At 42.9% G+C, this 13937-nt stretch overlaps 1 protein-coding gene across 1 annotated transcript in view; it reads left to right on the top strand.

Annotated features, from left to right (window-relative positions):
- The window catches only part of wdr18 (WD repeat domain 18), a 74269-nt gene that overhangs the window by 28947 nt on the left and 31385 nt on the right, over window positions 1-13937 (top strand). The window contains exon 5 of the mRNA XM_053634887.1: window positions 5925-6068. Coding sequence (XP_053490862.1) covers window positions 5925-6068 — 144 coding nt within the window. The remainder of the gene's footprint in view (window positions 1-5924; window positions 6069-13937) is intronic.

The raw sequence follows: 13937 nt of genomic DNA, 5'->3' as shown, positions 1-13937 counted from the left end.
GCACCCTGTCCAGGGTGTACCCCGCCTTGTGCCCGATGCTCCCTGGGATAGGCTCCAGGTTCCCCGTGACCCTGAAGAAAGGATAAGCGGTATAGAAGATGGATGGATGGATGGATGGATATTTTCTACCAAGTGTTCCAAGTGCGTAGTTTTGTGTTGTATACGTGTACAGCCAGTGCACAGCTGTTAGCCTGCTAGCCTCTGCTAACCGGCTAACTCGCGTTGTTCCCAAACTACCTGCAAACTTACCACCGAGAAACGTCCTGTTCTCGTCGTACTTGCGACTGGGTTCGGGTTGCTCTTCCGATGTATCGCTATCGGACTCGGGCTCAAATCGATAAGGTAAAACCGACGACATTATTACTGAGCTGAAATTTTGATATGGTTGTGGGCGTTTCCTTTCTGACACGCGCTGTGAGTGGTAGACCGATCACAACAGACTGGAACATCTGACCAATCAGAGCAGAGTAGGCTCTCTGAAAGGAGGAGTTTAGAGTGAACGAATCCTTGAACGAGTCGTTTGTGACCCTGAGAGAAAGCTGTGACGCTACAATGTAAATTATGAGAAAATTTGTGTTGTTTTTTGTTTTTTAACCTTGGAGGCATGTAAACCTATTGTATGACACCTCTAAAACAAAATCCGGCACGTTTATATAGCATAATACGGGAACTTTAACATCCCCAGAAATATTATTCCTAGCCACATGAAATTTGGCAGACGTAAAGACAAACTTGTTTTCTATCTGTTTAAATGCTTAGACACCACAGTAGGCTATTGTTTTCTAATGGCGTCCTGAATATGTCAAAAAAAAAAAAAGGTGCAAGGTTCCTTGCGATACTAGTGGCTTATAGACACAGATGCTGAGTGCCGTAGTTTTCCCTCGCACTTCTATATTTCGTTGACTTTGTGTCAAAATTTAAGCTTTGAACAACCAATAGAATTCAAGATATTAACATAATCACCGGATACATTTCAGAATGTGCACGGTTGACACGCCTCAATAGTAGAATCCTGCGAAAGCATGTGAAACATGTTTGAAGCGTTGTCAAGAACACAGGAAGAAGGAGTCAGATCTGAGACGTGCAGTAACAACCCTGGCTGAATTGACACGGGACGACCATACTGTTTGTGTGTGCCGTGCTGTTATAGTAAACGAATCAACACCTTCAGATTCAACAGTAATTCTTCTTCTTCTTCGATTCTGCCTTTTCTGGGTTTGCCTGACATGTATTATTTATTACATTATATCACATATGGTGAGTCAGTATAAATATTATATGCACCAGTAAGTAATTTCATACTTTTTTTTTTTTTTTTTGGTCAAGTCTCAATGTTCTCCAAACCGAGCCTTCCTCTGTTTGTCCCACGCCCCCAGAGTGTCGCTGCCAGCTACTTTCATCAATCAGCTGAATAATTTTGGGGTTTAATTTCTCCTGGCTGCTGCACATTTGTCATCAGCCGGGTGTCTGATGTTCAGTATCGTCAGCGGTGGTGGATGCGTGTTCGTCGCCGTAGATGAACGATTCTGTCCGATGTAGTTTGTTACATCCGAGCCAGAGGTCACACGAGTCAAACCATTGGAGGACCTAATGAATGGGGAATAAATAGGTTTCCTTCATTACCTTTACTGTCGAGCGGAACCTGGCTAGAGGCAGCAGAGCCATTCCCAACCATCACGTTAAGCCCTGTCCTTTTTATGGATGTGCCGATATTATTACGTTTTCTCATTATGGTAATTCTATAACCTTCCATTTGTTTTACGATCATATTATAGTTTCTTTAAAAAAAAAAAAAAAATTCAGTTTTTGTGCCGTTCCTCAGGTGTTCATGAAACACGTCTCAAGTGATTATTGTTATTTTAACTTTGAAATTCATGCCTATATTTTTTTAAATATAAATGATTATACCTTTTTCTCCCTCTCCAGTGACTCATGATGTCTTGCCTTGGTAAATCATTTCTACTTAGAAGAATAATATGCAGTTTGAGATGTAGCCTGTGTGTATCCATTGTGCTGTATGTTTATTGGCCAGCAAAAGCCAGTGACAGTCAGTTGTTGTTGTTTTTTTTTTTTTTTTTTTTTTTTTTTTTTTTTATAAAAGAATCCTGTGTGTGAGGCACTGGCTTGTCTCGTATTTAAATTTCAGTCATGTGCCAGTCACAACGAATTATTCAAATGAATCTCTTGCTTTACACAGATAAAGTTTGTACTTTTGAACAGTATAAAAAAAAATGGGTTGAGTATTTCACCTCTGCTGAAATGAAGGGAAAAAATTCACTTAGTACTGTCAACTTCCTCAATACACGCCGTTCAGTAGTACTGTTTAGATGTGACTCGGGCTGCAACTTACGATTATTTTCATAATCGAATAGTTGGCCGATTACTATTTATTTATTTCGATTAAACAGATTTTTTTGGGGGGTGGGGGCAAACTTTCAGTACCCTTTTTTTTTGTTTATTTAAAATAAAATCTACAAACTGAGTGTTACAAATTTAAACTTCAGACTAAAACTTTATACAACTGTTTGTCCAATTATATAAGACCATATATAACTAAGTGTATAAACAGTAAACTGCAGAAAGTGATTGTCGGTGACTCTGGGTATGAGGCTAAAGCTAGCGGCGTGAGGTTACGCTCGTATGACGTCATGCGCCGTCGACTAGGAAGCGGCTTATACCTCCAGTTAGTAAAAAAAACCGCCAGAGTTCCTTTTGAGACGATATTAGCTTTCTGAAATCCATACACTAGATGGTAGAGTACATAGTGCATAGTGTAAGTGTACAGTACGTCATTTGGGAGAAAACTTTAGTATTTAGACGTCTGTAGTAACTCTTATCGATTACAAACCGATTGTTTTGACATGTATGATCACCGTTTATACCGGATACACAGAAGATTTGAATTCTCAAATCTGATTGGTCAGAAGGTGTCCATTTGTTTTTGTATAACAGCATGGCTCGGACCGTAGTTCTAGCTGTAACATGAACAACAGGTTAATATTAATGCACTCATTCTAATACGTTGTTGTCGCTATAGTAACCGTTCATACACAGGGACTTGTACGGCGGACGCGCCACGTAATCTAACGTGTATATAAATTCTTTAAAAAAAAAAAAAAAATGTTGTTAACAAAGTAATTCTTATAATTGTTGATGTGATATTTTTTTAATTTATTTATTTATTTTTTAGGAGACATTTATTTAACGTTTATGGAAGTCTCAGTAACAGTCACTCAGTAATGTTTTGCAGAAAGTCTTCAGGACAGACGAGTTTATGCTTCCTGGTTTGTTGGTGAAATGACAGGCTGTGTTTTTTTGCGAGAGAAAGACCGAGAGTAGAGGGGAAGGAGATGCGGGCGAGGGAATGACTGTTCATCGCGGCTATAAGTGAGAACAGGAACTAACTCGTCTCTCCGACGTTCCGCCATGTTAAATCTAAATATAAACCGATAACATGCGCAACATGCCGCTCGTTAATAAATTAAATGTCATAACCACTGGCAAAAGATTACAGTGTTTCATTTATTATACAGTTGGCTGATGGATAAGTGGAGGAACATCTGGAGGAACTGCAGATCATGCAGCTGTGGGAAAATGATACACCTCGGCTTGCCCCACCCACACATGAGAGAGAGAGAAATGATTTTGGCCCATTAGACCAGTGGTTCTCAGCCAAAGGGGGCGCAAATAGTTTTCAAGAAAAAAAAAAAACACACACACACGAGGCATCATTTGTGTACTCGGTGTATTTTATTGCTTTTCAAATAGAATGTACGTAAATGAAAAAACTCCACGTTTTCTCTCCCTGTGTGTTTTCTTTTTGCTGGGGAGAGGCGGAGCTTAGCCTGCCTTTTATCTAGCCGTCAGTGCAGTACCAGTGTTGGCGACTTTTCAGACCCCTTTAGCGACTTTTTTGCACACACACACACAAAAAAAGCACCTATCGACAAATCTAGAGACTTTTTGGACAAACCTTACGACTTTCCAAATGTCAGCAGTACTGTCCTGCAAGCGCGAGGTCTTGCTTTCCGGCTGCACTCTCGCCTCTCTCTGCGTCTGCTCTGCTCTGTTCAGTGAGGGTCCGAGAACCGGGAGATTTAACGATGTCCCGGATAACGAGACGCGCCCTTCCTCCCAATTTCCATCGTTCGTATGCGAATGTTTTTAGAACGCGGGACGAATGGAATGCGACATGTTTTACATGTAGAATAGTCCACGTTATTACAGCCTAGTTCTCTTGTTCAAACTAGTTCTAGTGTTCAGAAACATTTTTGATCCATCTTACACAACAGATGATCGATTAGGTTATGTATAGATAGCTTTTATATAGAATAGATAATCATTATACCTGGTCTCCTCCAATATGGGGGGCAGCGTGCCGCATGATAGGGGAGGCTTGGGGGAGGGGGCGCTATAGTTCTCAAAAGGTTGAGAACCTTAGAAATGACCTAAATGTTTTCGGTATCTGTTCCTGTTGAATCCTGATTCCTCCCAGCTTTCCCCTTAAAGGTATTGTGCGCCTTTCATGGGGCGAAAGACACGGACGTTCTTTTTCCACTCGACTTCAGCACTTTTTGTTTTACGACCGGGTCGTCACACTGATCTCGTCCAATTATTAGTCCAATCCCGGCTTGATTTTATGGTCGGTTTGTCTCCTTTATGATGGCCCATCCGTCACTCTGAATGGCGGAAAGGAAGCCAAGGAGGGAACGCTAGAACACGATCACAAACTAGAAGAACATGTTCACACCGGTGGTGCAGCCCTCTAGACGAGGATTCAATACCATGATTAAAGGTCAACAGGAAAGGGCAGGGAGTAATTCCAACGGGGCCATCTATGCTTATTAATCATTACCCGGTAGAAGTCATCTACGTGTGTCGGATTTCTTTTAACTCCGTGAGCTGTCTGTTGGCTTTGAAAAGGTAGTCTGTGAGTTGGATTAAAGGAGGATGAATGGCCTTAACCTACCTCTCTGTGAGATAAGCCGCATTCCTTCTGTGGACTTTTAAAACCTCCTCCTCAGCACTTCCTCTAAGCCTATATTATATTGGCTCAGGGCGCAATGACCGACCATCAAAGTTCTTGGCAAAAGTATTATCGTCTCTAAATAATTAGATCTGTCGAGTCATTAATTTGGGGGGAACAGGTTGGAACAGAAATGTGCAATGCAGAGCAGACTGATATTTATTGTCCTCAGTATCAGATGGTTTATTGCTCCAAGTCTTCCAAGGTGATAGAAGAGGGGTCTTTCCTTTCATGTCTTCCCTGTGCGATGGGAGTCTGGTTTATTCTCTCCGTATTCGGTTGGTTTGTTTGCGTAATCGTCCCACGTTTTCCAGCTCAAAAATAAGTGCGTTACAGAATTACTGGCACTCTTTTACAGAGTGGAAATCGTCCACCGCAGTTCAAACTCGGGAGTGCGTACAAGGAAAAGCACCTGAACGCGGACCATCGATGTTTTAGGGGCTGTTTTACAGCTGGTGGTTCAAAGTTGCGGGATATTTAGCTTCTGCCAGGAGGTTAGGCCAGATGGATCTTTCAGTATAATAATGAGCACAGACGAACATCCGAATCAGCAAGACGTGATCGCGGGGGACACGAATCCCAGGTTCTGTAACCCCGTGGTCTGATTCGAAAAGGAATCGTTCACATGAGCAAACCGAAAACATCTACCAGAGATAGAAATGTTCTGCAAGGGGTCCAAGAACCTTCTGCATGTGTCTCTAACCATCTTAGACTTTTATAGGAAGAGACTCCAAGGAAGGCTTCATCAAATATTAATTGTGGTCATGCCAATAATAATAATAATCTACGTAATAAAACTTCTGTCGAGATCATTTTTACTATGTGTAATTTTTACTGATAAATTAGGTTCATCAGTAAAAGATTAATGCGACATGTCTTTCCTCGTGTATTCTTACAGCTCTGGGAAATTTCCTCTGGAGAGATGCTTTTGTCGGTCGTCTTTGACGTCAGCATCATGTCAGTGACCCTTGACCCCTGTGAGTACTTCCTGTTCTGTGGAGGAAGTGATGGAAATATCTTTCAGGTGTCCCTCTGTAGCACGGTAAGTGTAATTGTTATCTAATTTGACTAGCTTTTTAAGCACCCTAGCGTTCTACGTGTTCATCTGTTTCCATGTGAATGTAATGTCATATTTCAGTATAATTCATTAGACATGCATGGTGTAAAAAGGTTCAATTCATCAGTAATTGTGGGCTCTATTCGGTGTCGGAAGTCACATCGATATTTGCGCGGATGCAAGTGCAAAGTATGTTTATTTAAACGGGACAGTGTGTAAAATCATGTGTGGCTCGACAGGAAGGGAGAGGGAGAGGGAGGTAAAGAGAGATTATTAGGTATGCTTACTTTCCCGTGATGGATAAGACTGTGTACTTTGTGTAAAAGAAATACTATTCATGGTAAGCTCGAGTAAACAAATACGTTTTCAGCCTGGACTTAAACACCGAGACTGTGTCTGAGTCCCGAACACTAATTGGATGGCTGTTCCATAACTGTGGGGCTTTGTAAAAGAGAGTTTTTCCTCCTGTTGTAGCTTTCACTATTCCAGGTACCAACAAATAGCCTGCACCTTTCGATCTAAGTAGGCGTGGCGGATCATAGAAGACCAAAAAGTAGCAAGGGGCAGGTAGCAAACAATCCAAAATCGCGAGACAAAAACGAAACCAGTGTCAAAAAACCTAGTGATGGTCAGGCGATCAGAATTAACAAGGGAATCCAGGAAACCAAAGGACAATAGCGGAGTTCGAATACCAGAATATCAATAAACAAGACTTGGAGCGTCAGGAACAAAGAATACCGATCAGTACTACACAGAGGATATGTTTAGTGTGTGCTTATAGAGTGGTCAGTGGAGATCGAGTCCAGTTGTGTTGTGTGTATCGAGAAATCAGGTGACAGTGTGTGTATGTGCTGGAGGCTGGAGTCTAGGGGAGGCGGGAAGGGGGGCGGCTTGGCATGTTTGTCGGCAACGAAGCCGCCTAGGAGCAGAGTCCCTAGCCGATTCCAGCGTATCCATGACAGCGAGGAAAGTTCCTTGTATTCATTCACCTTACCTTGTCCCTCGTATTCGGAGTCCCGTCACACAGGTATTTAAGTTGATTTTCTGCATGGCTCATTCAGATTATTAAAATCTCCTGTGCGTAGTCCATGCCTCAGAGGCTGCCAGGGTTTTTATTTATTTATTTATTGATCAGATGTTTCTGAGATGTTTTTCTTCACTAGCATCTAGACCACCACCTTTAAGCACAAACACTTACATTCAAGGATTAATGAATTGTCATATTTATATATTTAATATTGGCCTCTACTGGCTGTCCGCTGATTTTCGATCGAGTTTACAATGCCCAAAGCGTTGTGTTCTGCCCTGTCCGACTCCCTTGCAAATGTCTGAGTAGCGTCCAAGTCTGTAGGTACATCTGACGTCTGAGTAGCGATGTGCGAAATTTGGGTATTAACTCCACACCGCATGCACATAACTCAAATTTGCGGGACTATAATTACTCCGGGTCGGACGGAGAAACGACGCTTCGTGTACTCGTTCGTTGTATTTTGCATTCGCAATGGAGTTGCAGTTAAAACTCGAGAGAGATCGTTTCAGAATAATTACTGGATGGAATGAGATGATTATTTCTGGTTCTTTATAAACGACTTGAGATCCTGTAGCGATCATTTCCGGTGAAGTGACTCGGCACGGCAGGATCGACTTTACATCGCACGTCCGACCGGCAAACATGCCGGACTGGTGTTATACAGCCTCGACACCCAGGAGAGTGCTGTTACCGCTCTGTGTACGTCTACTTCGGTACCAAGCCGGTACTAAAAGGCAAAAACAGTCAACGGTACCGGTAGTACCGGGTCAACCCTGACAGGTGGTCAGTCGGGAACGTTTCATGGGTGCGACAACAAGACATTGGAGCCAAAGCATCAGCAGCTCCACCGGTCACCATGGCTACGTCCGAAACCGCATACTTACCTACTATATAGTTCGCTTGTTTTCCACTTTCGCTGCTATTGTTGCGAAGTGTGTAAAAGCCGCGCCCCTTAAATATCCGTGCGGATAGTGTACCCGTGCTTTCAGGAAGAGCGGCTGCTTACCCGCGGTATTTATTCCAGCAGCTGAGTTTAAAGTGATGGTAGCGGTTGCATTCTAAATGTTGTAGAATAGTTTAATTCCAGTGTATTATTGTAGTTTTTGCTTGCTTAATGGTTAGCATACGCGCGTTTGACGCTAATACGGTCAGGAGTCCTTATCAACCAGTTAATGCTTTAACTTTTATTGGGGTAAAATAAATGGGGGGGGGGACATGATGGGGTTGACAAATTTTATACACCAGAGGCTTTTTGACGAGCGATATATCTGAAATGTTTGTCTTTAATATCAGTCAGAGAAACATTTCTACTCTTGTCTGGAGAACTCTCGTAGCGTTAATAATGAAAGACTTGAAGTATACAGAATGGCATTTTAAAAAAAAAATACATACATTATATCGAGATTTAAGTTTATTCATAAAATAGTGTGTTGCTCAGTTAGCATGTTTTTGTGTTTTGCTTCGGTACCGAAATTGGTACAGAGTACCGTGGAGTTTTACTGGTATTGGTACCGAATACTGAATTTTCGGTACCGTGACAACCCTAATTATTTCTGTTCAACAGCACGTGTGTTTCCGCTTATACCACAGCGATTTGTTGCGGAACGTCCGCGAGACAGGTCCGTCCCCGTTAGCACTGCGTTATAGCAACGACGAACATCCGTTCTCTCCGCCTCACAGAAACGCCGCTTGTCGTTGTGCGGAGAAACTGGGAAGCATCGACGACTCTGTCTTGAGGATTTTCCAGTGCTGCGATGCTTTACAAAGCACCACGGCGGTTAAAAACCCGGACGCACAAGACCCCTTTCATAAACGTTCAAGAAACCGGTCCGTACCGGATTTCGCCGAGTTTTTCGCGTGATCGTTGCAGCCAAAAATTTTTGTGCTTTTTTTTTTTTTACATGTTTTTTTTTTATGTAGAACATTACTTGAACTGGCAAGATTTCAATTCTGGAAAATTGCGTCTTGGCCCAAATCTGCGGAAAATCTGTCCTGTAAACTGTTGCTGTTTTCATTCAAGAGCAATATTAATTGAATAGGGGAAGGAGTACGCTCAGCATACAGGTCCTTCATGTCTTCCTTCAGCGTTGATTCACTGTGACAGGTTCACCTCTTTGAAAGAGTGCTTCGGTTTGTTTGTTTTCCCTGGTTTGGGTATTTTCTGATGTGTGAAGGTTAAGACATGAGCAGAAAAGCGTACATTGTGATAAGGAGGAAGGATGTCAGAGCCTTGGCCTCAAAGATTCGGTTCTTATGTGCTGTCACCTCAAGCCGCCTTTCCGCAGGAAGACGGCATCAAAAGGAATTTTCAGTTGAATCAGTAAAAGGGTCCAGGATGATACTCGGGTTTATGATATCGGATGCTTACTTTTATAGAGATCCTTTCTCATGTCTGTTTGGTTGAGGCCTGTGCTGGAAATTAGGACTGCAGGACAAAGATCACAGTTTAGTGTACACTTTCAACCCACGTGAACGTATAACGTACCATTTGAAAGCTTTACAAAGGCGGCTTCCTGGTTAATTGTAGTCTCTCTGACAGTGTTTACACCGGGTATTAATTTGTGTCTCATGTGATTGGATCACGAGTGGTCAGCTGAGACAGGTAGGCGTTAACACCTGGCGTTTTCATGCGTCTCGGATGCGTCAGCATCGATGACTTGTGACTAGAAAGGGTTGAAAACCTGCAAAAAAAACAAAACAAAAAAACACACCACTAATATCAGAACTCAAAAGAAGACGTGTATACACCGATCAGCCATAACATTAAAACCGTTGAATATTGTGCCGCCAAAACAGCTCTGACCCGGCATGGACTTCACAAGACCTCTGAAGGTGTGCTGTGGGATCTGGCACCAAGACGTTAGCAGCAGATCCTTTAAGTCCTGTAAGTTGTGAGGTGGGGCCTCCGTGAGATCTGGGGAATTTGGAGGCCGAGTCAACACCTTGGATTCTTTGACATGTTCCTCAAACCGTTCCTGAACAGTTTTTGCAGTGTGGCAAGGCGCATCATCCTGCCGAAAGAGCCCACTGTCATTAGGGAATAGCGTTCCCATGAAGAGGTGTACTTGGTCTGTAACAGTGTTTAGGTAGGTCATCCACATGAATGCCAGGACCCAAGAACATTCCCCGGATCATCACGCTACCTCCACCAGCTTGACTTCTTTCCATAATGCATCCTGGTGCCATCTCTTCCCCAAGTAAGAGACATACACGCACCTGGCCTCCACGTGATTTAAAAGAAAACGTGATTCATCAGACCAGGCCACCTTCTTCCATTGCTCCATGGTCCAGACGTGCCCATTGTAGACACGTTCAGCAATAGACAGGGGTCAGCATGGGCACTCCATTGGACAGCATTTGCTGATGAAACCGTTGAAAGTTTTGGAGGAGGGCACAGCATTTTATGCAGCTGAACCCATTTCATGTTCTTCTTTCATTAATCACATCAAAGGAAAATCAACTCCAAAGTGGCGGAGGTAAATAAACGAATTAAATGGGAATTGCCGGCACGATTACTGCATAGTGTGAGCGCGGACACCGCTGCGAGTGTTCAGGCATATTTCCCTCACACACGAACCTGACCACTGTACTCAGGGCTATCCATTGCGGGGAGCGCTTTGTCTTGAATCGCTTACATTATTTCCAAGACACATCTCATTAATCTGGAGAGAAGACATCAGTATACACTGTAGTCCTTTTTAAAGCTGGTCCTAATATAGTGATCATTGTCTAACACTAACAGAGAGAAGTTTTTTATATAGATGTTGTTTTTTTATAGATCTTCCCTTTCGTGTAGTGTGTTATCGAGCTGTTTGTGAATGTAAAAAGTCTGCAAAGTTTCAAAAATCTAAGCGCACGACAAACGGAGTTACCGACTCCCGAAAGAAGGAACCGATTCTGAACAGCTGAAACGAGTCGTTAGTGATTCCAGGCTTTACTTCCTGTACTAATCTACGTAGGTTTGTAACAAAAAGCCCCGCCTCTGGTGTTCATCGGCTGCTCGCTGACAGCGCTAGACCGATCACAACAGACTGAGACACCTGACCAATCAGTATGCTCTCTGAAAGGAGGAGTTTAGAACGAATCCTTTAGAACGGATCATTTAACGAGTCGTTTGTGACACTGGGAGGAAAACGGTAACGCTGCAATTTAAATTATGTGCACGTGAAAGTGTTTTTTGATCTTGGATGCATGTATTAAAAAAATTAGGCGTGTTTCAAAACCATAATAGGTGCGCTTTGAGTTACAAAAACAACTACTTTATACATCTTTGCCAGATCTCAAATCTCAGGCTGTGATGTTTAAACAATATCTTTAATAGAGAGCAGATAAATGAATGAGATTATTCTGTTACTGGGTATTATGTAGAGATTGTAGCATTCAGCTGGTTTGTAACATGAGTTATCATGCTAGCTAACATTGGAGAGATTACGAATAATAGTTGTTAGTTATCCATGTCTAATGCTTTCCCATGTTCCAAGGGTTCCTTGGCACTAATTTACCATCAGTAACTAAAATCAGTGTATGATTGGAGGCAGATTTCTTTCTCAATCTTTCTTGTACTTGTACTTTCATTTTGTACTTCAAGTCAACTTCAGAGTATTTATTTTGATTAGTAATTACACTTTTATTTATGGGAAGATGACACTGTACAACAACTATTTTGCTGCCCGAAAAGTTTTGAGTGTATTTTGGGCGAAATTCACCTTGAAAACTTTACATAAAAAATATCAAGATTCTCGTCATTGCTTATATGAAACTTAATTTAAACTGGTTTCTAATTGCTAGATTGAATTAGAATGAGCGTGATCATCCATCCATCTTCTATACCGCTTATCCTTTTCAGGGTCACGGGGAACCTGGAGACTATCCCAGGGAGCATCGGGTACAAGGGGTACACCCTGGACAGGGTCCCAATCCATCACAGGGCACAATCACATTCACACACCCATTCATACACTACGGACACTTTAGACACGCCAATCAGCCTACCATGCATGTCTTTGGATTGGGGGAGAAAACCGGAGTACCCCCGAGGAAACCCCCGCAGCACGGGGAGAACATGCACACACAGGGCCACGGTGGGAATCGAACCCCCGACCCTGGAGGTGTGAGGCGAACGTGCTAACCACTAAGCCACCGTGCGCCCTATGAGCGTGACAGCGTGACATTCACATGTGAATGTTAACCAGATGTTGGCACTGACTGTTTAAACCGTGCGATTAGGCCATGTGTGGTAGAATAGCGCAGTGGTAATACGGCAGGATATATGTATAATGTATGGAATAATATGTAGAACACCTGGGTTCGATCCTCAGTTTAGGTAAGAGTGCTGTGAAAATACATGATCGGATCATGTTGGATGTTCATCCATCCATCCATCCATCCATTTTCCGTACCGTTTATCCTACACAGGGTCACGGGGGCAGCCTCGAGCCTATCCCAGGGAACTCAGGGCACAAGGCAGGGGGACACCCTGGATGGAGTGCCAACCCATCGCAGGGCTCAATTGCACACCCATTCACACACCCATTCACACATCAGCCTACATGTTGGATGTATGAAAACAAATTGTGTTAATATACCTCACTTCAGTCACGAGGAAACCGTGTGCGTCATTGAATTAAGTACATTTATCAAGCTTTTTTTTTTCCTTTCCTCAGTGTAGCAATGCAGCTTGGATACACCAAGTACTGTCGTTTAATTTGTGAATAGAACAGCTGTGCTAAAAGGTCTCATTACATTAAAAAGGACTGGCCATGCTGTACGGATATGCTTCCAGGACAGAAAAGTGTGGAGCATAAAGTACTTGTCAACCCAACAGAGATCATTTTGCCTCCTCTTCAAATAAAACTCAGGTTGATTTCATTTTATTTTTTTCCCTTTTTTTTTTTTTTTTTATTATTTTCTTTATGAAAGCAATAAACAAGTCAAGTGAAGGATTTCATTGCTTGAGACAGATGTTTTCCAAACGAACTGATGCCAAGATAATCTTAGTGCAGTCAGTGATGAACCTGGTGAAAGAATCTCAAGACACTGCAGTGATGGAAAACCCGTAGCAGTGAAACTGGGATCCAAAAGATGTTGGCAGATTATTGTTGTACCCTTCGATGAGAAGCACCAGATGCAAATCAGCAGCAGAACATAAAGTACTTGTCCACTAGTAGCACTATCAAATAATTCAACACGTTCATTCAGTAAAAGTGGGGGCACGATGCGGGCTTAGTGGGTAGCACCACGTGTTGCCTCACGCCTCCAGGGTCGGGGGGTTCGATTCCCGCCTCCTCACTGTGTGTGCAGAGCTTGCACGTTCTCCCCGTGCTTCGGGGGTTTCCTCCGGGTTCTCCGGTTTCCTCCACCAGTCCAAAGACATGCACTGTAGGTTGATTGGCGTGTCCAAATTGTCCGTAGTGTGTGAATGTGTGTGCGGTTGTGCCCTGCGATGGGTAGGCACCCCGTCCAGGGTGTCCCCTCCCTCGTTCCTCCAAGTTCAATGTTACTTCTAGGAGCTGATGTTTTTAGTTGGTGGTACGTCAAACAGAACTTAATAATGACTTCCAGGCCTGGTGAGTCAGAGTGTGTGTGGGATGTTAACCCTGGCAACTAGGCTGGTGTTGAAATAATCTTCGTCGAGAGTTAAGAGAAACATGAGTTGTTGCTCGTCATACTTGCAAACAACAAATACTGAGAGATTGAATGTTTTCTGCACAATTGAATCCTGCCAAGGACGATTTCTTTTGTAGTTTTGGACAGCCTCGGTGTCTTTTTAAGCACTCAAATCGTTCACGTATACACTGTGGTACACATTTTGACGTTTGTTTGAG

Source organism: Ictalurus furcatus, chromosome 10, assembly GCF_023375685.1.
Source record: "Ictalurus furcatus strain D&B chromosome 10, Billie_1.0, whole genome shotgun sequence".
NCBI classification, from domain to species: domain Eukaryota; kingdom Metazoa; phylum Chordata; class Actinopteri; order Siluriformes; family Ictaluridae; genus Ictalurus; species Ictalurus furcatus.
Note: the sequence above shows the minus strand (reverse complement) of the source record. Positions and strands in the feature narration are given on the sequence as shown.